We start from the raw sequence: 26,904 nt of genomic DNA, 5'->3' as shown, positions 1-26,904 counted from the left end.
ATTTAAATTAATGTGCTTTCCTTTGTATGAAAGTTTTGCAATTTCAATAATGTGATTGCTTGATTTCACAAATTCAGATAGGAAATACTCCAATAGTCCAATACTTAAGCCACTGTAATGCTTGTGGACTGTGTCATTTTCAGATCTCAAAATTGAAGTCAAGTTTTAAAATCAGGTCGCTGATTTGGAAGGTAGAAGTCCTGACACCATAGATCATGTTGAAAAATTAAAACTTGAGGTATTTGAGTTCCAACAGAGGGTCTTGAAAATATGTGGAATTGAAATTCAGAAAGTTTTTTTAATAGTGGTTACAATTTACAATTAGGTGTTCACATGTTATCACATGTTGAGGATTCTTACATAATTTCTTTTCTATATACTGTCTATATACATTATATACTGTGTATATAAATATGCCATATGTTAATATTAGTGTCAGTAATCTCTTCATTTTGACTGGGATGTCTGAAAAGAAGAGTGTCTGCTTTTGGGAAGACACAGTCATGGTGGCAGATGATTTACATTAACTGAACGGGTCAAACAGGTGGCTGTCCCAGTTGGCAGAAATCTTTTTCTTTTTCCTTACTCTGTTATTCTGAAAGGTGTGTGTGATGCAGTGTAGCCAGGACTCAATAACCCTCTCGGAGGTTTGAATGACACGCTTCCCTTCGGAGCGGCAGGAGGCAGAGCCCTATCAGAGTGTGATGGATGGTGTGAGGATGCTTTCAATGATGGATCTGTAGGACTGGACTTGGACTGACTGTGACACACTGAGCTGCCAAAAATGGTGCCGGAGAAACATCCTCTGTGGTTAGATTGGAGACATCCTGTTGTCTCAAGAAATTGGAGCAGCTCCCCCACTGTGTTGTGTGTTCACATCACTGATTACAGATAGGGATGATGCTGTACAGCTTTTGGGATATCTGTCCTCGCCTGCACCACAGAGTGTGAAGTTGTTTGTTTCAGCCCTCTTATGTGTCATCTATAGACACGGTTATGTTTTCTACAAACAGCTTGAATAAAAGGTCACTAGAGTTGCCATCCTTGGTGCAAACAAAGAGGAAAGCAGAGAGATAGAGACCCAGATGGCATGGAGTCGATTCCTCACACACTGTCATAAGGTCTTTAGCAGATGGGGGGTGCTATGTTTAGCACAGATGAGAAATGCTTTCAAAAACCTTAGAGCATCTTGGATATCCTAAGGGACCTGAGAGTTTCGACTTTGAGCATTCTTGCTTTTTATTATTAAAATTGAGTGTTTTTTTTCCAAAGTAGTAAGGTGGTAGTAATGTGCAACAGAAATCTTGGATTGGACAGACAGTCATGCTAGCTGTCTGGATTTACCCTGCAGAGATCTGCTCTTCATATCTTCATACCTGTCAAGGTATTGGGTAATACAGGTAGACTGACATACTGTGTTACCAATCATCCATCCATCCATCCATCTTCAGCCGCTTATCCGGTATTGGGTCGCGGGGGGAGCAGCTCCAGTAGCGGACCCCAAACTTCCTTTTCCCGAGCCACATAACCAATAACCAATACACGTACCCAATCAGAGAGCCAGAATAAGGAGCTAAACTGTGAAGAACTGTAAACAGGGAGCAAAGTTAGTCGATGACACGTCGTGGACTGCTAATGGGTCTCAAATGTTGTGGAGTTAGGACTGGGTGATGTGGCCAAAATCTTCTATCCCGATACAGTAATTTTATATCTTGACAACAATAACCATCACAATACAGCGTGTTTTCTGATAACTTAATAAATAGTCTTAATGTTATAACCACATGGTGAAGCCTATTTTGCATTATCCTGTGTGCTTTCAATAATTAACTAAGGAAAACTGCTGAGTGTTTTCTGATTTTAATAACATCTTTACTGCAAAAGGAACATAACGTACAATGATTAGAACATAAATTGCTTTCCAAATGACGAAAATATTGCATAACATTATACAATTTACAATTTAATGCAATTAGGCTGTTGTTTTTTTGAAATAGCGATAGAAACGGAATAGAAATTGTTATGTATTTTGGGCTACTACTAGATCCGTAATTGAGATACACCTGATGGATTGTGGGTAGCTTCGGTGGTGTAATTGCCATTCAGTTGGGCTAATAAACGGTTAATATTCCGTTGTAGTTCCCTGGCGGTGATAGGCTTAATCGGCATTCTGCAAACCTGTTTGGCAATGGCTTGAATGTAACGAATACTCATTTAGTATATGTAAACTTTTCATGTTCTAGCTTTAAATATACAATTTATTTAAGGATGCACAAGTACATTTAAAAGAGAAACAAAAGTACCTGCATTTAATGGCTTTCAAACCTTGTACACAACACTTTTTTTTTAAACTTTGTTTATTCAGCTTTTTTCACAACAGAAGAAAGACATACAAAAACACTCAAGAGAACAGAGTTAAGATATATATAAAAAGTACAGTACACACAGAGTAAAATCCAAGTGGGCGGTCACTTAGATAAAGTGAAGCCAGGTTGTCCTAATTAGACTGTTTCATGCAGCTCTGATTTCTCTTTCACATATCTCAAAAAGGGCTGCCGGAGCTCATAGAATTTGCCAGATGACCCTTTAATTGTACGTCTTATTTCTTCCAACTTCATGTGAGACAAGGTGCTCCTGAGCCACAGTGTGTGGAACAGAGGGATGACATCTGTCCATTTCAGAAGGATTAGGCGGCAATTATTAGGAGGCAAGCAACGTATAGAAAGCGAGAAAGTCACACTGACAGTTGTTTAAACTGTAGGCAACAGAGGGTACTCCAAAAAGAGCTATGATGGGACGGGGGCTATAGACACCTGAAGTGTATATACTGTATTTTGTTGCATTGATCCCTTATCACTGACTGTCATAAATAGAAACAACATTTACTTACAGGCTGAAACAGTAAGCATTGTTAAATGTCACTGCACTGTGACAACTTGATTTATCCGTCATTATTAATAGGGTTAATTGACTTCCTCCTTCCTACGGCGGAAGAATTGAACAGCTCATTAAGAGGTCTATGAGGTTTTGCCACAGGTTTAAATCACATTTACAAGTTCTCAAAGTTCAGCTTTTCCTGCAGCACAAAGCAGATTTTTCCTGTAGGAACTTTTAAAAGAAATTCCTGGCGTTTGTCCAATAGGCTCTAACAAGCACTGAAGCAATGTGGATTACTAACAATAGCTCCAAGTCGGTCAATGTTTTTATTTTGCAGGCTAATTTGAGTAACATTTTTTTAATCAATCTCAGGTCAAACAAGAAGCTCTGCTCAGTAAGGTCATTTGTCTCATCAATTCTAGACAAAATCAAAGGAATGACAATTTGGAGAGCTAATCAGAGCATGCAAAGCAGAGGTCCGTCACAAAAATCAATAGGTAGAAAGTCCTTCACCAGAAAACAGACATGCAAACAGAAACACCCACAGACCAAGGTAGTATTGTACTTTATCTATCTGTTTTGCTTATGTGTGGCAGTGAAGCTAACCTTTTGCTAGTGGTAGAAGACGGATGCAAATCTTTTACTTAGAAAAAGTAGCAATACCACAGTGTAAAAATACTCTTACAAGTAAAAAGGCTTGTATTCAAAATCATACTTATTTAAAAGTACATATGTATTGGCATCAAATCTATATATACAACTGTGTGTAAGCATCACTAATGTTGCACCTACTAAAAGTGGGGCTAATTTTAACTACTATATATATACTGTAGAGTAGCTTGATTATCATAAAGTATCAGTTTATTTATATTTTGTATGAATAATCTGACCTGCAAAGTAACCAGTAACTAAAGTAGTCAAATACATATAGTGAAATAAAAAATACAATATTGGCTTCCAAAATGTAGTTAGGGATGCACTGATAAGATACTGATATCGGACATCTGGCCGATACTGTCCAACATAGCTGAATCAAGTATCTGTGACAATGGGGCTAATCTATTAAATTCAATTCTATGTTTATATTATGTGAACTTTCTCTCCACCCCCGCCTATAGTTGTGCGTGTCCGAAAAAAAAACGGACAGGAGAGCGTGGCTCACTGACAGGTAGCATGTAGCTAAAGACATAGGGTATAGCTACCCTATGTCTATGCTTACCGGTTGCCTGCACCTGCACTTTTCAAGACATCATGGCCACTACCAGACTTGGAGATAACGGAGAAACAACAGAACTGGTAAATCCTCCTGCTTCCCTGAAGTCACAATGTGGCAACATTTTGCCTTCCCTGGGCCGTCAGTTATGTAAACAAACAACGAATGGTACAGCGTTCGGGCTGTAACGGGACTTCATGGTGTTGGTCCCCTCATAAACTCATGGTGCCTTCACGTGCACCTCATAATGATGTTGCCTTGCACGGAAAATAATGATCTCAGTGCCTTCCTTACACTGGAATCAGATCAGTCGGCCAATACCCAAAGCCCAGTTATTGGTATCTGTATCAGGACTGAAAAAGTCGGGTTGGTGCATCCCTAAATGTAGTGGACTAGAAGTATACAGTTGCATAAAATGGAAATACTTTACTAAAGTACAAGTACCCCAAAATTGTTGATGTACTTAGTTACATACTAACTTAAAATTGGTTAACACTGCTTTCTGTATTGTACCATCCACAGATATGTTTTTATTTGACCAAACAGTTATCATCTTTTGGAGGAAATAAATTACACACAACACATTATGACTTGAAGTTTGAATGAACTAGGCTTATTGGTTAAGATGTAATTTTTCATATATTGTTTGAAATGTTCTTTACACCCAGTAAGCAGTAATTAACAAATGGGCTCTAAAAAAGGAGAGAAACAATCAATCATCTGTAGTTGCTGTAGTCCTGTAAAAACAACCACCAATCACACACTAGACGGAGCTGCGAGGAGATGCTACTTTCAAATCTGGCTAGCTTTTTAACATTACCAACCCTGCCTTTGAATTGGTTTAAGTTGGGTGTATACTTCTGCTGAAGAATATTTCAGAAATCAAGGGAGCTGTACATTATTTCTGACATCACTGAGTTGGAAGTTTTTCTTCAGGTTTCAGGACAAACCTGTCGAAGCAACATCTTCATCGTGCTCCATCCTTAACGGTCACATCAGCAGCAAGTTCAGCTCAGTTGACAAATACTTTTTGAACTGAAGAGTCACTATCCCTTCAGTAGAGCTGAGGTATGCAGTGGAGAGACTTTGGTTCCCCAGAGTGATCTGCATGATTGAAGCAGGAATGATGTCAGTCTCAGTGGAAGACCAACCAGGATGAGCTCAATGTTATTGGCTTTGAATTCCTCTCTCAATTTCAATGTCAAAATATTAAAGGTTAGATCGGAGAGATGGAAATGTTGTGAAAAGGTCTAAAGCGTGCTCAGAGATTTTATTGGCAACCTCTTGGAGTCTCCTCAGATTTCCCTGGATTTGACCGTGGACTGCATGGTCACACCGTGCCGCTGTATCTGACTGCACTGGATTTAGGGGCCGTGTACACTGACATGGTTATTTTGTAAAACTGAGACATTTCCCTTTGTTTGTGCCCTTCGTTTACACTCAAACAGAGAATTTGCCTCTGGTAACGATTTGTTCTAAAAACTCCGGCCAGAATGGAGATTTTGGAAATCTTTGTTTCTACGTTTTCACGAAAACTGAAACAACCAGAGGTTGAGGCAGCCGAGGAAGTGAGGAAGAGAAGAGAAAGGAAATATGCGTTGTTGTTGTTGCTATTTTCAGGATTCTGATTGGCTAACGTGGGCTTGAGCTTCTTGTTACACTGCCACCTACAGGTTTGGGGTGCTCTTGATGGCATTGACACAGGCACGTGTAAATGAACACTTTTCTGAAAACTGACAGCTCTGCACAATGTTATTTTTGAAACCGGAGAGGTTGAAATGTCTGTTTATGAAAATAACCGCCCATGTGTAAACGTAGCATTATGTCTGCTCGCAGTTTACAATTCAAGCTCAATTACTATAACTAAGCAGTCAATCAAAATGAACATATGAATACAGTTGCCTTTGTTAAAGTCCAAGTATATAATAAAGCCAATGAATTTATTTCCACTACTATAAAGGTACTTTATATTACGTTACATCGGTCTGAATCATAGCCAAATGTCCCCTTTGTGTTCAGTGTATTGCTGTTCATTCCCACAGCAGTCAGAATCTTTTTTGTTAAATCACAATGCAGGAATTGGTTTTCTATTCAGGAGGCTCGTCTATTTGCTGCTCCACTTACCCTGACAGTAACAAAGTGAAACTTTAATCTCCCCTAAGTGTCAACAGCAGCTGATAGCAATTAAGGAGAAAGCCTGGATACTGAAGTGGTGCGTTTTACTCAAAGTGTTCACCCGCGTCCCTTGCTGCAAAATTTAAACAACTTGTCTTTATTTTTGCAGTGGCTGTCCAGAACCAAACTTCTTTTCAGGCCTCAAATTGAATTAAGAAGCCATGTGAATGACATGACTCAGTGTGTCTCTATTGTCTGTCTGTGCAGATGCTGAGCATTCATGAAAACAACATTATTGTTGTTTTAATTGCAGATTTTATTCCTGTGGTAAGTGGCCATTATATAGTTAAACAACATAAATTAGACGCTGTAATTTCAGTAAATTTAATCTGCATGAAGCTGAAGCATAAAACTGAAGACATTATCTCTGCCTGAATAGTAAGCACACTGCTGTTTTGCCCACTTAGGTATAATGCAGCCTTTGCTGTACTGCAGCCAACTGAGGAGCTTTTTGCAGTGCGAGCTCTGCTGTTCTGTAGCTCAAAACCAACTGTTCATGGAGTGCAAAAGCAGACCTTGAACTATGCAGACTTTGGAGCCCCACAGATGTTTTGGTGTATTATAATCATGACTCGTCTAAAGACAGCAGGCAGAGTTGCAAAATGCAACCGATTGTGTTGGTGAAATTGCCTTCAGGCATTGCCATTTGGGTATAAACATGTCCCCAGGTTTTCCCCTAAATGTTTTCATGTTACCGCTTGGAAATGATTGGCTTATCTGATGAGAAAGCTGGGGGGTAATCTCGCCCCTGAGTAATATAAGAGTAATTTTCATTTTGTTTTAAAGAGATGCCTATCATGAACGTAATATTAAGTCTTAGCCATTACACAGTAAATCATTAAACTGAAAACCAACATAAGTTATCTAGTAATCTATTTAATCTTTATTTAATCAGTCACATTGAGAACAAGATCTTTTTGAGGCTTCATACATCCTGAGGGACTATCACAGTCGAGATAGATAGAAGTTTTTTGTTAAATCCTTTGTAATTCATTCAGTGTATAGTGTGCAAAGTAGAGGACGATTCAGGGGTGACTCGAGTTGAACAGTCCTCAGATGTGGTCTGGTGAGCAGTTTTAAATTTGAGAATGGAAGTGATATTATGAGGCAGCTTTAGCAGGAGACCTTCATAAATAAACAGAACAGAAATAGAAAGTTGTTCTCTTCATGTTGATAGTGAAAACAAGCCTACTATTTTATCCATTACACAGTGACAAATACCGTATTTGTCTCCTGTAATGATAGGCAAAGAACAATGATAATCGAGTTGTTGAGAGGTAGAGTCAGCAGCATGAGAATAAAAGATATCTCCACAGTCAACTGTGGATTTTTTAAAGACGGAAACTTGCTTTGTGCCGATATTGGACATTTTATCAGTGTTATCATCATTACTTCTGCTACATTGAACTTTAGTCTACAAATGTGGAGATGAATAAAAATTAGGACTGCAATTAACAGTTATTTTTATTACTGATTAATTTGCAGATTGTTTTCTCAATAAATCAATTCTTGGTTGGACTATGAAAAGTGATAATGAGTTCCCAGAGTCCTTGCTTTGAAACTTTTCCAATGCATGAATAATTATTTCTGATTAAAGGTGTCCTGTGGACTAACAAAATGTTAAATGAATCTCCTCCCATATAAAACTTTGGCAAAGCTGCATATCTTTACGCGTTACACCACATGTAAGTAAGTGGAATAGTGTGAAACCATTGTTTTGTTTTTTACGTTTAGTGTAATTAGAGGAATTAGAGGGATTTTCTTTTTTTCAGACTAACACAATTGCACCACAGGTATTGAGTTTGCAGATGCAGTATATTTCTGTTATCATATGGTTTGGTCTTACGGGAACAGCTTGGCTTAGCTCATGCTACGTTTTGAAAATGGCATTCCTCTGTGGTGAAAGGAGATTGCCAAGTAGTGAGGATAAACTGTTTACCCATCCATGTTTTCCATATACAACTTGATTGAAGCAGATGCTCTGCATTTGGACTGCACTGCAGGTTACAAGGATCTGTCAGGTGTCTGAATTACAGATGCAAATATAGTCAGCTCTTTTGCATGCTAGCATCATTTGCACACACAAATACTGCATCTACACCTCAGGACCGAGCATTATCATCATTAAGTTGCTCCTCATCTCAACAGGATGCTCCACAAAGCAAACAGCAGTTGAGATACATGTGTTCACTTAAAAGTCTTAAATATTTCTGGAAAAAAATAGGTATTCCACACAATGTCTATGCTGACAGATAGGATTTAGGACTTAAGGTGGTTAGGACATTTGATAATGTTACTATTAAATGTCCAGATATCCACCAGGTAGCATGACAGCAGTAGCTCAGTCAGTGGGGAGTTGGGTTGGGATCCGGAGGGTTACTGGTTCAAGTACCTGTATGCTTTGGTCCAAAATATGTTTTAATACTAAAGTTTGACTCGGGTACATTCACAAAAACACCCTATGTTGCATTCTGGCGAGAGTTACGCTTTAATATCCATGCATCGCCACACAGATTCAGGGAATAGATCGTTATATGGTGTCATGACCTGGCTCAGGTGGTTATAACAAAGAGGGGACATCCCCATATTAAATGTTTAAACAACACTTTGTTAAACCATATTGAACCAAATTAGACCAAATTAACTTGAAATATTCAGAATGGGATGTGGAAATCAGTAGCGTCAGTGGTGTAGGGTGTGCATGAGTGAAACAGGTGAGTGTGTATGTTGGTGATAAAGTGTAATCTCAGCAAGAAAGCAAACCAAGCCTTGGTGTGCCTGTGAGTACAGCCAGAGCAGACAAGAGAGACAGAGGATACTGCAGCTCAAGTGGCCTCAGCACCCCAGACCTAGATGAGCTGAGTTGCTCTAATTAGTAACCTGCAAACAGGAGGCACAAGTTAAGACACAATTCCTCAATATAGAAACACGTAGAAAGCAAAAACACTTAAATGACACCAAAGGGCATCGCATATGGTAATATGAGTTATTTGTGTTACTGTGAAGTTCTGACACTCAAGTGTGATAACAAGCAGAGACAGGTGCTACAGTAAGAGCTATTTTTTATACAGTCAAATAGTCATGATAGCATGCACCACTTGGTGTGATTCTCATTGAAAGGCTCATGTTCCGTCACCTGTTTTTATAAAAATAAGTATTTTCCCCCTGCATTCACATACTGACGATTGATAAGTGAGATCATAAAATATTCTGGTCAAGATGGAACATTTTCACATCTCTCTCAGCTTACATCAACTTGTCACCTTCACAGAAACTGATGCAGTGTTTCATAAATCTGCTATTTTTGGCCCAAAAGCGTACGTGCTAATAGTCAGAACAATTAAACAGCTTTTCACTCGGCTGAGTCCTCAGCCTAGACTGCTGGGTGTCATAGCTGAGAAAGGCACATGCCAGGCACGAAAACAAACTTGTTCACTCTCACCTTTGATTAAGTTTCTGTTGAAAGATTTTCTTTGAAATGATGCACTTTTGTTCATTTCAGATGCAAGGTAGATAACAAGATGCTCTCTAGACCTTAATTGCATGTAGTTATTCCATTTTCAGCAGGCAACCCTACCTGGTTTCTGGTATATTTTGATGAAACACTTGGTGCAGTGCAGTGCAGGTCCATGTGTTGCTTGATATGAGAGGGAAAAGTTAAAGTGTGATAAAGCAACACATCTGGCAAAAAAAAAACAAGTCCTTAATTTGTGGAACCATTCTTAATTAAAATAATATAACAAAACAATTACTCTAATTACAGGGACACATACATATTGTGTGTTAGTTTTCACTGAGAACTAATGAAAATACAAGCGGCCTTTAGTTACATGAAGTTTTCTTCTCTTTATTCCATTAACAACCTAAATCAGTAGAATGTAAGGTGTTAGGCAAGCTCTTAAAAATGTCAGTCTATGAATACACGTTATTATGTTTTCCATATCATTATTTCATGTTTTTCCCCCTGCAAATGCTCTCTCAGGGATTCATCTTCAGGTGCCGGTACTGAAGTGAATTACCTCAGGGACTCTGACCTCTTACCTGTCTTCATGAATACATTTCAAATCGAGATTGGGTAACTTGGCAAGCTGTGGATAAGGCTGCGGTAGAAGAGACTGAATACACCACAAACAAACCCCATGTACCAACAAAGAGGGAAAACACACGTCTTCTTGGCTTTTTTTGGTTGAATGTAATAGGTCTGAGAAATCAGCACCTTTAATCCCAGATTCTGCTTTGAAGTTAGGGTTACATAATAACACTTCTGGTTTTGGTGTGAATTCATAAAAACAACCGACACATAACACACTTACGTCCAAATATTCACCCCCAAAAAAAAGAAAAACAAGTTGTGTCCCAAATCCATAAATATTATACAAATGATGCATACAGTATGCAAACTCATAAATATCACGCAGGCTTCCCTTCTAACCAACCACCTTCACACATTTTTCTTCTTTTCTAGTCTGCATTTGCTCTTTGTGTACATGTACTTCATGTTTCACAGGCATTCTGTGGCCAGTCAAGATAAACTCCAGTTCAATTTTAATTATATATTTTGGCATCCCTCTCTCTCTCTCTCTCTCTCTCTTCCCCCGAACCCCCTCCCCCCAACTGTTTGTGGCCACCCACCAAGAGCCATGTTCTGCCAGAGGGTTCTGCATATTAAAAGGAGGTTTTTCCTCACTGCTGCTACTGTTCGTGGGTGGGTGGGGGGAGGGGGCGAGAGGTAGAGATAGATAGGTATAGATTGTATCTATAAAGTGTGCCGATAAAATCTGTTTAATTGAATAGAATATTTTTACCCAAACAAGTTAGTTGGACCCCAATGGTGTCCATGTTGATAGGAGTAGGTTGTCTATATGCCAGATGTTTGATATCAAGGTAGGAGAAGGAGGTTGCGCTTGAACAATGGAACTCTCAGAGGAGTGCTAGACTCCAAATCAACTGACCATGTTGAAAAAAAAAAGCATCATCCAGTATATTTAAAGTTCAAGACAAAATACTCACATTCCAGATGTTTTAATGGCTCACTTCACAACAGAAATACACTTGCGCGTATCGGCACAGAGCTTTATGAAAGGCAAAATGTGAGTATTTGGTCCTCCTCAACTTGAAATCTGACCTTCTTACCTTTTTTTGGAACATGCTTGTTTAATATCAAGGGTTATAGGTGGGCATGTGTGTGTCCCAGCCTACGGGTCTGCTGTCTGTGATAATGAAATGCTGCATGTGGCAAAGATGCATCCAGAGGGAAAACAGGGCTGTTTATCATTAGGATCATGTTCCACTGAGCGCACCTTCTCCTCATTTTGTTTTGAGACACAAAAACATGACGACAGCTCCTCATCAAAAGCACACTGTGTATCATTACCAGGAATCACCCCGGCTGTCTGTTTGGTGAATCACAGTGTGCCATGGGGATGAAAAATGTACATGAACACCTATTACAAAAACTGACAGAGCAATGCCGGGAAACAGCCCCCTGTGTTTAAACACAACAACCACCACCAGAAAATTTAAAATGATGGTCTCTCAAGACAGGCTTCATGCTTTAGCTGACCTATTTATTTTTCTATTCAAGTTTCTTATGTAATGTTTGTCTTTCTTCAGCATGAGTAAAGTCTTTGGAGCACTTTGAGCAACTGAAGCCTGCAATGATGCAAGTTCTCTCATTTAAAAAGCATTACTATCATAAAAGCTGCTACTGTGTACCCTGTAGCAGTGAATCTTTTCTTTTTATCAAAGTCCGAAACTACAGCTAATCCAGCACAGTATTGTGTGAAACATGCTTTTGCTAAGATGCAAAGAGACATGTTTATGTTCAGCAAGTGACCCCTACTTATGGGTGTGACATGCTTATCATCTCAGCTTGCGAGCTGCCCAGCCTGCCGCTGCATCAGGGAGTACTGAGGCTGGGTTTTCAAAGGCTCGGCGGGGGTTCAGGAGCAGTCCCTCTGTTTTGAGTCTCAAAAGGAAGGAAGCTTGTCATGAAACCTCTCCTTGAAATTCTGGTTTTATTTGTCTTGTCTTTTTTCCCATTGTCAAAAATGAAACAGAAATACTTGCTTTTGGAGCCAAAGAAGAGCAATCAAAAGCCAGAGCCCAGCTTTAATCACTAAAGTCATAAACCACCAAGCCAGATCATTTGGTGAAGTCATGTAGTCCCTCGGACAGTAGTCTACATCCACTACGTTCCGCTCTGGTGTCTCTGAAAACTCAATCGGATGTCACTCTTTTGAGCCGGATGTCCGTCACCTTCCTCTTTCTTTGTGTTGTAATTTTAAAGCGCCCTTATTATGCTCATTTTCATGTTCATAATTGCATTTTGAAGTTGTACCAGAATTACATGGCTTTAATTTCACAAAAATCTATATTTTTGTTGTACTGCACATTGCTGCAGCTCCTCTTATCAGCATGTGTGTTTGGGTCTCTGTTTGAGCAACAGAGTGAGACATCTCACTTGTTTTAGCTACAGAGTGAGACATCGTACTTGTTTTAGCTACAGAGTGAGACATCTCACTTGTTTTAGCAACAAAGTGAGACATCTCCCTTCTTTACTATCTTTGTTGGGAGTACACATGTGCAGTAGCTAGGTAATGATAACATTTGCTAGCTACTGTTTTTCCTACTTTGGTCAGTACAAGGCAGGATTAACTGGAAGACTTCTTCTAGACGAGGAGCACTTGTGGAAAAACTGCAGAACAGGGACTTGGAAGTAGTTCTTTTGGAGATTGTGGTGAACTAGTGTGTGTTGTAGCAGTGTTTTGCCATTGAGAACGAGCTAGGATGCTACAGATTAGCCACCTCGTCTTGGCTAGTGATGTAGAAAGCCATGGAGATTTTGAACAGCTCACCCGTAGACTGAAGACATGGGACATTCAGAATCCGTATCTCACTCAAAACAGAATGGATAGTTTTTTTTCCAAGTTTGTATGTGTGTGGAGAGACACAAAAAGAACACCCCAAATCCCAAATAGAATGTAGACTATTATATAGAATTAAAAAAAAAATTCTTAATATGGGCACTTTAAACTCCAATGGATTTCTGAGGGACTATGGTTACCTGCTCCTCAGATCTCTGCAGGGTAAATCCAGACAGCTAGCTAGACTATCTGTCCAATCTGAGTTTTCTTTTGCACGACTAAAACAACCTTTGAACGTACACATGTTCCATCTCAACAAGTTCCTTCCCGAGGCTATTTTGCAGCGGCACAGTGGCACATGGCAATTGTGCAAATGGTGAAAAGAAATACCAATAAACCAGAGCACGTTTTTTTTTCCCATCCTGCAATGCTGTGTGGACCAGCCAGACCCTCCTTCACAGTGCTGTGGAAGAAAGTCTGGCAATGTGAGGGTTTGTGTCTCAGCAGGATTTTCAAAAACTTGCCCAAGCGTTTATCTTCACTCCTCTTAACTCTGTCTTTACAGGTTTCCACCAAAATTCAAACAACTGCAGCTGATTCAGAACGCTGCTGCTCGAGTCGCCACTAAGACCAACAAAGTGAATAACATCAGTCACATTTCTGTTTGGAAATAACATCAGTCACATTTCTGGAATTTCCTTTTAAAATACTGCTGTTGGTCTAGAAAGCTCTAAATGGTTTAAGACCAAAATACATTTCTGATCTGCTGCTACATTATACATCGCCCAGACCTGTTAGATGATCTGGGACAGGTCTGTCCCCAGAGTCAAACCTAAACACGGAGAAGCAGCATTTACATTTATGCTCCACATATCCAGAGCAAAGTCCCAAATAAAACTTAAGGTGCAATAACTCTGTTCTTTTAAATCATAAAACATTTCTGTTTGCTGCTGCCTTATATTCAATTACATGTTGGACTATTTATTCATATCTTGCACTGCACTGTAAATTTTATTCCCGTATAATTTATTCTATCCTGTCTTACTTTCATGTTCTATTTCATTAAGTTTCTTAATGTCTTTTGTGTTGTGTGTGAAGCACTTTGAATTGCCTTGCTGTTGAATGGTGCAAAACAAAGAAGCCTCACCCTTATGTTCTTCGCTCCCTGCCTGTAACTATTGTCACTAGATGCTACTTTAAGCTTAAAAATAATATTCATGTTTTTCCTGTGCAGATCCCCCAGGTGAGCTACGCCTCCACTGCTCCAGAGCTCAGTGACAACACCCGCTACGACTTCTTCTCACGTGTTGTGCCTCCAGACACCTACCAGGCCCAGGCCATGGTGGACATTGTCAAATCCATGCACTGGAACTACGTCTCTACAGTGGCCTCAGAGGGGAACTACGGAGAAAGCGGCGTTGATGCTTTCATTCAGAAGTCTCGGGAGGACGGTGAGTACACTTGGCCTCATGTAGCACAGGCCTACTGGATGTCGAGCACCGGGCGTGGGAAGATATTACCAATGCAAATGTTCTGCGTTGTAGAAAATTGGTGAAGCTGGAGGACATGCAAGCAATAATCTATTGTTGAGGTCAAATGTTAGATATGATCTCAGAACATGCAAACAGCCAGGGATTACACACTTTAATATGTACTATCACAGCACTAACAGAGGCCTGGAAACAGTATAGGATCATGTGAATGGCTTTAAAGCGCCATAAGATCCATTGCAGCCCTACACACAGTTTAATTGAAATTGTATTTATTTATCCAGGATACGTACCTTGTTGTTTGTGAAAACAAAAAGATATTTTCAGGAGTGTCCTGGCCCAATTAGCAACCAGATAAATCTGCAAGCTAATGTTTTATTTGCTGTGGCAGATGCACCCCTCTCCCGTTCAAACAGATTTTCCGTTGGCCAGATCCGGGACCGGGCCAATCACATGAGTTTGTCTCATATTGGGCAGGTTACATTGATTTACTTGTGGAGCCTTCGCACTTTACACAAAATATGTGATGACGACATTTTAGTTTTGCACACCCTCGGGTGGGGGACACTTTGGTGAGTTTAAACCTAGCTAAAGTAAATCGGAAAGAGGTGCACCGTTGAGACTTTGTCACACCACTAAAACAACCAAGATGGCTGCAGCTGATGTGGAATTTTCTGTTGAATTGTTGCATCAATTTGCAATATTAACTGGCTCGCACTACATTATCCCGCTTATCACATGGCTTATCAAGGGGCTTATTATACAGAGGTTACCCACTGATACCGCCTGCGTCCTGGTTGGGACGGTTAATTTTGCCGCTGATGTTGCTTATTGATTTAAAAATGGTCTTCCAGAGTCTATGATCAGAAGTCCTTCCATGGCAACTAAGGTCTGTTATACAGAAATAACAGACTGTAGAATGCCATGATTGACCAATCCATATACTGTATATACTGTAATTCATTGCTGCACTTGCGCACTCACTCTGCCAGATAGCATTGTTTTGAGCAAAATGTACCAAGAAAATAAGCCGAAAAAGGCAAATGATCTGAGTCAGCTCCCACAGCAGCAACATCCCTGGCAACCCAGCAGCCCCATGCTTGGAGATGCACCAGCTCAGCTTTCGCCTCCCTCCCTTAAGAGCACTAGCAAATATAACTGATGATGAAAGGTAAATCTGAATTCCAGGTGGGGTTTTTTGATCTCTGCTTTTGTGTCTCTTTTCACTGGCATACATTGCCTAGAGCTGGGAATCACTGGCCTCCAGTGTTTCCTTTCGTGGGGTATTTAAGGGCAAGCAGCTTCTCATCCCTAATGTACTGACCCAGGATGTGAGCCCTCCTAAAGGAAGATATAAGAGCAGAGTACACAGAGATGGAGAAAGAAATACCTTTGCCTTATAGAAACACTTTGGGAAACATCAGATGTGTTAAACTGTGCATGGGGATGTTGTTCTCATTAAATGTTTTTTAATTAAACTTGGAATCTATCCAGTTTAGTACATTTAAATTAGAGTGCAGTGTGTAGGATTTTAAAACTGGTATTAGACAAAAAAAACATTTCTTGACCTTTTCTTTAATGCCACACTAATAGAAGGCTTTCCTGGCAATTCATATCTTGTAATTATATTTTAATGGTGAAGAAATCAAAGCAAACATCAGGACAGTGAGCACTTATAGCACCAAATAATTTAGTAGGAGCACCTTTAAGTGATGTATTCCTGTCTGGTATAGACACAAGATGCTTTATTTCTTTAATTTAAGAGGGCCTATTTTCTGAAACTCACATACACAGTTTCTGAAATGGAAAGTTCATAGTGGTCATTTGGGGTTACATAATGGTTTCTCACTGCTATTATTCATAGTATTCATGAATATGAGATTCTTTTTGAGTGCAGCCTTTGGAAACAAACAGAACACAGAGAGGCCAGACAAGTGTGGGCAGAAGAAGACCAGAGAGCCTCATATTTGACTGCAGACAGCCTCTCTCTCTGCAGAGATCTTGATTACTGTGGAACATGCCCCAATAGATGTCATTAATCAAGTTAATGAAACACAATGTCAATAAGAACCCTAACAAGATTCCCTTGCAAACCAATGGCCTGCTTGACATCAACATGAGAAACTCTGCTAATGGAGTAACTGCCGTCCCTGTGTGATGAGGAGGATTACAAGCATTAGCCACAGAGTTGGTAGGAATCAGCGCATGTGGGGAATGTAAAATGAAGAGGACGGAAGGGGGAACACAAACAATTCTGCATTGCTCCTGGCTGAATTATTTCTAGACACCGAAAGGAACAGACGATATTAGACTGGGTTGAAGTTAAGCCTGGCAACAGAAATTAAAATACGAAGAAGGTGAAGCCTAATCACACTGTATCAATTGATTCTTACAAAGAAATAACTTTTAGGTTCATCAGAAGTCGTTTCTTTGAATAATTTATTAAGAATAAAGCTGGCAATGTTTCTTATTTTCAACGAATCCTGGGAAAAGCCCTAAAACCAGCAGTGTGTCTCAACAGTTTCCTACTTCCCTTCCACAAGCCCATTAGGCCCTGCTTAAAAAACTGTTACATACAAATGTGTGACTTCCTTTTTTTAAAGGCGTTATAGCTTCGTTAATCAGCTGGGCACTGCAGTTTTTAGTAAATGTTACTCAAAAAGGAAAAATGTGTATATTTGTCGGGGACTATTTTCAGTGGATTCATGCATGTTTGGGGTTCTAATGAGTATTAAAAACAGTAAAACGGTGTATGTGGCCTTTACTTGAAATAAATCACAGTGGCCATCTTTATTATGGTGAGGTAACAATTTACTGAGCTTAAAGGCTCATTGATTTGTTTTTAATAGTTTTTAGACAACAATTCATGGAGCTGAATAATACCGAGAAAATCAGCTATAACGTTAAGCTACGCAGGCGATACTTGTTAGTAGGATCAATTCATTGTTGGTTTTGGTCTTTTTATGAAATGTAATGATATTGACAAACACATACAAGGTAAATTGATGTAAAAACATTGGCTGTGGTAATTGGATTAGAGATAAGCAGGTCTCCCCACATGGCAACAGGGAGACATTTAAACATCTGTATTCTAAATGGCTGCCGTCACCCCGGGAAGAGATCACAGCACACTCAGCAATGTTCCTGCTTCTATCCATATGGCCTTTTAATCTTTCACACCCGTGTGCAGTGTGTCAGCCAGTTATGTCTTTATTTATTATTTGACATCAGGCAAATGACCCCTGAGAGCCTCAGAAATGTTCTGTTGCAATTTGTTTGAACAATTACTTGTCATTGCTTAATTGGGCAAGGCGAATGGCTGAATGATCGTAACTCATCTTCTCTCCCTTATCTCTCTCTCTTTCACTTATAGGGCCTGTCAGTGAAATGGTGGTTATATATGATATAACGTGTCTCTCGTAATGCACATATATTGTAAAAGCCAATTTTCTTAAGCAAGTACTGCTGATCGATCTTTGATTTGTAGTATTAGATACAGTACCCTGTAGAAATAGTAACCTTTCATCATGCTGTACTTAAACTAAAGACAAATACACATGATGGCATTTTCCCACATGGAAGCATTTTCAATGTAAATGTACATTAGTAAATATTAAAATCAAGAAAATTACAGAAACTATGTGTCACTGATCCAGTCAAGAGAGAAGAAAACCAAAGCAATGGATTAGGGTGTGGGGGAGGTTACGGGTGATGCTGCAGCTTAATTTATCCTAAAGTACCCAAGGAATGTGTCCCTTTGGCCACAAAAAGCGATGTGAATTTGTACAGATAAGGTTGGTGGGTGCTAAGCTAATACAGTATATGAATAATGAATCATCTTTAAAAAGAAACACACACAAAGAAAATACTGATTTAAATAGATTAATACCACATATTCACACTCCACATGCCTAAAAGTGGAGCTTAAAGGAAATTTGTTAGGTTTCACATTGCACTTAGCAACAGGAGATAATCAATTTACGCTACAAGAATGATTAAAAGCAACAAATTACACGTTTGTGGAATAGGAGCGGATGTAGGAAACTTAATTTAGGTGTGTAATAGCTTCATGCTTTGGACAATTTGAAAATGGTCTAATTTAAAAATGTTAACAAGGTAGCATGGATAAAGGATTGGATTTTAAATGCTACTCAAACCTGCCTTTGCCTTCCCCAGTTGTTGAGAAGGTAAGAATTTCAATTAGACAACATAAGTAAATAATTTAAATTGGACAGCTCGTAGAACTAATCTGAATTACAATTCTGTAACTGCTACTCTTTATTAGAACATATCAACATCACTTTTGTCAGATAGATAGAAGTTTTTCATCTTTCAATAAGCACGTACTAAATAGCTTCCTGTCATCATCATTGGACTAGGCTTATTGAATTCAGTATTTTAAAGGTTTGATATGAACCTGTTTTCATACCTTCAACTACAATATAATAATGTGGTTATTTAAAGGATTTACCGCAGTTCCGGTTGATATTACTAATTATATTTGTAATGACATAACCTAATAAATACTTTAAAATAAATACAGGAGTTGGCTGTGTTTGATATGTCAATATGGCTGTGTGAGTGTGTTAATAGGAAACAAAATCTCCTGACGGATTTTACATTTATCAAGAATGAAAGCTCACATTAACAAAGCAAAGATTAACTTAGCCAAATTAAGGTTTTTCATAGATATATTTAATTTTTACTGTCATAGCAAATATCAAGTATCTGTGTTTATATAAATGCAGGCTGTATTGGCATTTGGATATTACATAGCTGTCAAGACACTGAGGGAAAAAATTCTCTTATCCACCTCCAAACTAAATTTTATTGATGTTAGACAACACTTGTTCCTAAAGTAGTAGTCTTTGTTTCTACTTCACTTCCTGGCATCCCCTAAATTGTTCACCCAAACACCTTAAACAAGCTCATACGTAATAGCATAACGCATACACATAGGTGCATCTATAATATTTGGAACATTATAATGTTCAGTTTTGGTCAACACTGTCTGACAGGTGTTAATTCCCACCCCACCTCTCACTATAATACAGTCCAGTACAGCACTACAATGTATACATATATTCAGACTGCATTCAATATATTTAGACTTTTCATTTAAATGTCCCATGACATGTTCCCCTAATCCCATATCTGAAGTCTCTTTTATATAGACCTTAGTGGTCTCCTAATATCATATCTGAAGTCTTTTATATAGACCTTAGTGGTCCCCTAATACCATATCTGAAGTCTCTTTTATATAGACCTTAGTGGTTCCCTAATATCATATCTGAAGTCTCTTTTATATAGGCCTTAGTGGTTCCCTAATACCATATCTGAAGTCTTTTATATAGACCTTAGTGGTCCCCTAATACTGTATCTGAAGTCTCTTTTATATAGACCTTAGTGGTTCCCTAATACCATATCTGAAGTCTCTTTTATATAGACCTTAGTGGTCCCTTAATACCATATCTGAAGTGTCAGCCAAGACAAATTCAGCCAAGGATACAGAATTACAGCCACTAGAGCCAGTCCCACAATGACCTTACTAGTATGTGGCAAGTGCAAGGTGGAAGCTGGGGGTGTTGCCTTTACCAACTGCCACTTTGCTTGTCTGAAAGCCATGATGTCTCTCTCTCATGAGCGGGCCAAATTCTCTGTTTGGGCAAAGCAGAGAAAGGAGAGGTAACCTTGCCCCTGATGACCTCATAAGGAGCAAGATTCCAAATTGGCCCATCTGAGCTTTCATTTTCTCAAAGGCAGAGGCAAGGCAAGGCAGCTTTATTTGTATAGCACATTTCAGCAACAAGGCAATTCAAAGTGCTTTACACAAAATCAGTTAAACAGATAAAACACAAGTAAAAACAGTTAAAAATCACAAGCATTAAAAACCGGTAAAACACATGAATAGACAGTTAAAAACAAAGAGAAACATAAAACACAAGAATAAAAGTTACAGTGCAGCATAAGAAATTTAAAGAAATGATTAGTCATTTAAAGCAGGATACCCAGGGCCCGGTTAACACCTATCACCAATTCTAGCCAAAAGAGGACCATAGGCAGGCTGGGGGAACTCATATTAATGTTAAAAAAACTCATAAAGTTACATTTTCATGACGAGGGACCTTTAATATATTCAGACTTTCATCCATCTATTCAAACTTTCGTTGAAATTATTCAAACTTTCTGACAATATATTCAAGGTTCATTACATATATTTATTCATATTTATACAGGTGGGTACCAAATTTAGTACTTTTTAGGTATAGACCAAACTGACATTGAAGTATCAAGTATCGAAAAATGCCTCATTATTCAATACCCAATTTCAATACCTATGGTCTAAGCTTCATCAGCGTTATTGAGCCAATAAGCATGCAGCATGCTTTTACCAAGATCTAATAATGTGTTGGTAGTCTAACGTTACACGTCGTATAAACAAGCAAGAAAAACGCACAAAGACGGGATTCACGTAGTAGGAGCCAAAAGTAAATAAAAAGATTTGTACCAATTGTTGTAATTTCTTTGTGTTTTATAAAATTGGTATTGAAAAAAGTATTTAACAGGAACCAGTATCGAAGTTACGGCATTGGTATCGTAAGATTTTGAATGATTCCCAGCCCTGTATACTAACTAATAGATATATATATATATATATATATATATATATATATATATATATATATATCTGCTATCTGTGGTTTTATTTCCTGGTCTTTACTGTTTGTACTGTTAAAAGAAAAAAACAATCAGTCACATGTAATTTGTGTGTTTAATGGATACCTCTAAACTCTGATCATGGACAGTTTCACCAAGGGAGGGAATTCTATTTGCCTCAAAAAAGAGCTGTATAACTTTGAATGACCACCTCTAAAGAACACATATTGTAGGTGTGGGTGTAGGACCGGACACAGAACGACCACAAGAGAGTAATGTACACAGAAAATGGGTTTAATTCTGACGGAACAGAAACACCCAGCACACAAAAAACACACAAACAATCCAGACACGGGAGGTGTGTGGAGATGAGGAGATCCAAGACATCTGACGAGACGGAACACGAACGCTGTGGCAGAAACACAAGTTAAGTACATATGCAGGCAACGAATACCAACACTAGTACTAGACCAGTTACCACGGAATAGGTAACGAACTGGCGCCGAGGGTGGTCGCCCAGGTTTAAGTATGGATGAGGTGAAATGATGATGAAGCTCAGCTGGGTAGTCAGATGGAGGAGGGAAGAGTAACACGCCTCTAATTGATGAGGTGATATACTGATGACGCTCAGCTGTTGTCAGATGGAGGAGGGGAAAGAGACACGCCTCTAATGGAACCGTAGAGCGCCTCCGGCGGCCGAGAACACACAGACAGACAAACAGGGAAAAACACTAGACAGCGGCGCATAACACATATGGAGTATGACTCACACATTTACAGTCTGTGTCATCTGAAGAATCAGCAATTGCTGTGAGTAAGAAACTGCATCCTCATGTGTTTATCCATTGACGATAAAAATAAATAGAAGTTTTTTTTAGTTTTTGTAATTCTTTCACTATACCCCCCTCTCCCCCACTCCCAGAGGTTATTTGGCAATTAATCAGTGTAGACAGAACTGGGACATCTGTTTCCTTTTGCTTTTTGTTGCTTTACATCAACAGAAAATCATTTCGTGGTTGGCTGCTTAGGCTGGGACACTGAAATCCTAATTGATTAATCTGCAAAAAAATCAATGTTACTGTACCTGAAAATAATCATGTAACATTTAGAGGAAAAAAAAAAGACCATGTCACATTCTATGTCTATGACAACCAACCCAACACTGTCACAGATAAAAACAGTGACAACAAACATGTTTTTCTGGGAACTGATAATGTTCCTACAAATTCTGTTTTATTGATCTGGATTTCACCCCATGATGGCAGAATTTTTACCGGGAAATGTCTAGACATTGTTATTATAACATCTGGACCCCGTCCGGGGATAATATGCTTCTTGATTTTTATCTGACTACAATGTCAACCACTACACATGGAAATACCTCATTTATTTAAAGTGACATCTGTAGTTTTTACTGATTTGCACATTTGGCATCTGTGTTCCAACTCTGTGTAGCCAGTGGCAGTGTAGAGCAACATTTGTCTTTAGATTAGGCTATTGAGTTAGAATGATTGATTCCTTTAGGCAAAATAGGTCATTCCAGCAGCAAAAGTGATAAGATTTAGCATAGGCAAAGACAAGGAGAGTGTAATCACACAAATGTAAAATAATCAAAAAGGAGTTCAGCTGAGCACAGTTTGGGTGGACCGGAAATATTTAAAGTGGCAGGAATTAATTAACACATGTTCTGTTTTTGACACTTGTGTCTCTTTCTTGAGATCTCAACATCAACATGAGTCATTAGCTCATTATCAACATTTGTACAATGAAAAAGGCTGAATAAGGCTTTTGTGAAGTTGATATGGACCAAATCACTATTTTTGGTAATGCAGGGGAATATCTGTCATGTACATTATCTGCAAAAGAGCAAACTTGCTTCACAGCTATGATTTGCTGTAATTGTTGTGTGTGTAAAGCACTGCACAACATGGAGTGTTGTATAACAAAGTCCAAAAGTAATGCAAATGCATCTTTCGGTACATTTTCCTTCAGAACTATTGTTTCTTTCAAGATGGTTCCTGTTAATGTCAGCTTCTCATCTGATCTGCGTCTTCATCCTGATAAACACCCTCTTCCAAAGACAGCAGCTTTAGCCTAAACCCACAAATGTCTACTGTCACCCCAATTTATGCAATTTCCTATTTAAACAGGAGGTGTTTAATCTTGATTGTTGAAAGATGTGCGTGTATTTTTGTATGTTCTTTCATCAGCGAAGATGTTTTGTTTTTTGAACTAGCATTTTTCTAGGAAGTTCAAGTGATGCTTGTATCTTGATTAGCAGTTTCTCAGAACTGTGTGGGCCGGACACACTCTTCTGTCTCTGCACCTGTCAGGGCAACGCACACTTTAATGATTCGTTGTTGAAGCAGTTTTCTTTATATAGTATAAGTATATATTCCCCTCAGAAAACTCCAAACATTGCTCCACCCAATACACAGTAAACCTGACAACATATCTGAAAACACTTTGTGCCGATGTAGGGCCTTAAAATATTCTACAATCAATTAGTAAAGCATTCTAAAAAACTCTTTTACAAAAGCTTTATTGTTTCCTGAATTATTCTCCTTAATTTCTTTATTTTGTAGGAGCAAGCAAAGTCAGCCATTGTAAGGTTAAAATGGATATGTCCCCACTCAATTCTGAAAGATTTAACAACTTAGCAAGTGAGCTGACTTGCTAGCAGGCGAGCTAATGAGCTAACCAATTAATAAGTGAGCATATTAGTTTTCTAGTTATCAATTCACCTAGCCATTTTCCGCTGCACAATGCAAACTCTTTTTATCATGTTTTTTTAAGATGAAACAATACATTAATAAAAACAAATATCCCTCTCGTGTGAGCAAGTTAGCGCTCTTTTTAGCAGGTTAACTTGTTACATTGCTCAAAGTTGTGCTAGCTAGCTAGTTAGCTAGCGAGATTATTCATAGACGCTGACATTCTTTCTGTATTGACAAGTGTGTACGAACAGCTCAGGGGATTCACACAACATAGATGAACAGAGCTGTATTCTTTTGAGTTGGGAATTACCTTTAAAAAGAGAAGTCATTAATTGAAACTGGCTTGAAACAGATTAGGATTCAACACCTAACGATAACCACAAGTCATCCGCATTGATTATATAGCTGGACACCTTTTAGATATGTTGTACTGTATGATTCAAAAGGAGCCAGACTCAACACCTTAGTAATTTACCATTAAAGTGTAAATAATCTGTCCCTGTGTCTGTATTTAAAGCTTAGAGACAGTAACCTGAAGTGTGTCCTTGCCTGAAAACCAACCTTTCTTCTTGTTTCTATAATAATTATATTACTCTATAGTGTTCACCACTGTCACAAAGTACCAACAATTTCTTTTAAACCATACGCTTTCATAATACCTCTAATGGAAGATAAATGCAATTTAATCCCTGCACAAGGACCTTGAAAGGTCAATTTGGAAGCGATGGGAAAGGAACCCTTGCTTTAGCGAGGCAGGGGGACCACTGTCATGAGGAGGGGTAAATGGGGGACTTTGGTGGGAAAACATTGGCAATAACCAACCACTGACTAAGAAGCAGAAGCAATCTCCAAACACAGTATGCTGAAATTAACCTTGATAGTGGAAAATGAATTTGATTTAGCAAAAAAAACAAAAAACTGTGACGCTGTATCTTAAACAAGATTTCCATATTGTAATAGGCTGCACAGTGAGACACAAATAGGATTCCATTTGTCCCATTGGCCCAGATGAAATGAGGAAAATGTCTAGGCTCAGCTCAACATCCAGAATTGATTGAAGGCAATGTCAGAGGAATTATAGTTATAACTGACCAAAAGCATGAGCTTTTCTGACCACAGCTGCAGAAAAGAAGTGTTTTGCTATTCATGTATTGTGGGGATTTTTCCTCAAAGCACTTAAAAAAAACTAATAAAAATATCTCGTTTGAGGATAAGCACACACCAATGGGATTTATGTTCCACAATACGCTGATTAATGTGTTTTTTAACCAAGCCTGTGTGGTTTGCACTTCGGATCAACTACGCATTCAAACACATTTATATTTTCCATCTGGCTTTCCTTATTTTATTCCCTATTTCCCTGTTTGACCTAAAGGAACCTAGATTTAAAAGAAGAAAAAAAAAGATCATTCCGGCTTCATAAAAATGTGACGCTGCCCATCAGTCTCTAAGTCAAACAGCAGGAGGCTGAGGCAATGCCATGAAAGTCTTTTCTTTGTTAAAGTAAAAGAGGAGCCAGACATTTCAGAGGAGGGGAGAAAGATAAATAGCCTTTTTATTTGTTTGTTGCTACTTAAAAGTTGAATCCTCCCCCCCCCCCCATTTTCTCCAGCAGATTTCAAACTCAGTAAAAAGGTGTGGAAGTTTGTAACCTACTCTGAGAAACTCCAGGGCAATACATTGGCTAGCATTCAGGATTTCAAGTGGCATTGAAGATGTTACATTGGAGTTTTTTTTAATTATTGGTGCTCTGCGAGAGTGTATCTAATTTGATTCTAAATGATGAATGGATCAGGAGTGATTTAGCCTTGTAGATAGGGCCGGGCAATATATCGATGTTGCATAGATATCGCGATATGAGACTACATATGGTCTTAGATTTTGGATATATTGCAATATGGTAAGTAACTATGGCTGTAAGTAACAACCATGAAATATCATCGCAGTATCGACATTGAGGTATTTGGTCAAGAATATTGTGATGTTTGATTTTCTCTGTATTGCCCAGTCCTACTTGTAGGAATCACAGGATAACATTTTTGTTCATAATGTCACTTTGACTCAGGGCGGGTCATTTCAATCACAATTGACAAAGCGCAGTTGAAACCTCTGGTTGAAACACAGAGAGGGAGAAGGAGGGAGAGGGGCGTGGGTGAGACAAAGCCTGATCGGATTTGAAGGCAGGAAAGAATGGAAATGTTTGCAGACTGCAGAGGAACAGTCGTTTGATCAGCCAGTAGTGAGCAAGCTGCCTTAACTCCTTTCCTGCCTTTCATTTTTCATTTGTTCTTTTGCCAGTATGAAGAAGCGATGAAAATTAAATCTTTACTCATTGTTAGAAAACAATGTGGAGAGAACACAATTTCCCTACAGGACTTTATTTTGAAATACAACATTAGTGTCCTGGTGTCTTGTGGTATTCAGGTCAAGCAGTTGCAACGGAGTGGGGTGGGACATTCCACTGGGATAAATCTATAATTTTAAATCTCATGCTTCCATTTTTCCTCTTGTATTGATCCATTTTGGTACCATCAGCGAGCTTTGTGGATGGCACCAAATGCTCACGCAAACAAAGAGGATGTGGTGTCCCAACATCAACGGTGTGATCAATGATGGAGACAGCCGGGGTCAACAGTTTCGTTGCCTGTGTTTACTGAGGCAAAGTATTGGACCAAGAAGGGCCAGTGGAATAGAGGGTGCAAAGTAGAATCAATACAACAGCTCTCATCATTTACAAGGTTTATTAATGGCTTCGCCCCAAGCCGGCAACAAGAGAGAGAATACTCACTTAGGGAACCAACACTCCAGTGTTTATGCAGCTCACCTCTTATCAATCATCACAGTGTAACTTGCTCTCAGCAATGGTCTGGGTACCTCCACTCACCTCACAAAAACACCAACCCCCCCCC

At 38.9% G+C, this 26,904-nt stretch overlaps 1 protein-coding gene across 1 annotated transcript in view; it reads left to right on the top strand.

Annotated features, from left to right (window-relative positions):
• The window catches only part of grm4 (glutamate receptor, metabotropic 4), a 206,522-nt gene that overhangs the window by 106,191 nt on the left and 73,427 nt on the right, over positions 1 to 26,904 (top strand). Inside the window, exon 3 of the mRNA XM_032513076.1 lies at positions 14,366 to 14,582. Coding sequence (XP_032368967.1) covers positions 14,366 to 14,582 — 217 coding nt within the window. The remainder of the gene's footprint in view (positions 1 to 14,365; positions 14,583 to 26,904) is intronic.

Source organism: Etheostoma spectabile, chromosome 4 (assembly GCF_008692095.1).
Source record: "Etheostoma spectabile isolate EspeVRDwgs_2016 chromosome 4, UIUC_Espe_1.0, whole genome shotgun sequence".
Classification (NCBI taxonomy): domain Eukaryota; kingdom Metazoa; phylum Chordata; class Actinopteri; order Perciformes; family Percidae; genus Etheostoma; species Etheostoma spectabile.
The sequence above is the reverse complement of the archived record's forward strand: the minus strand, read 5'-3'. Positions and strand labels throughout refer to the sequence as shown.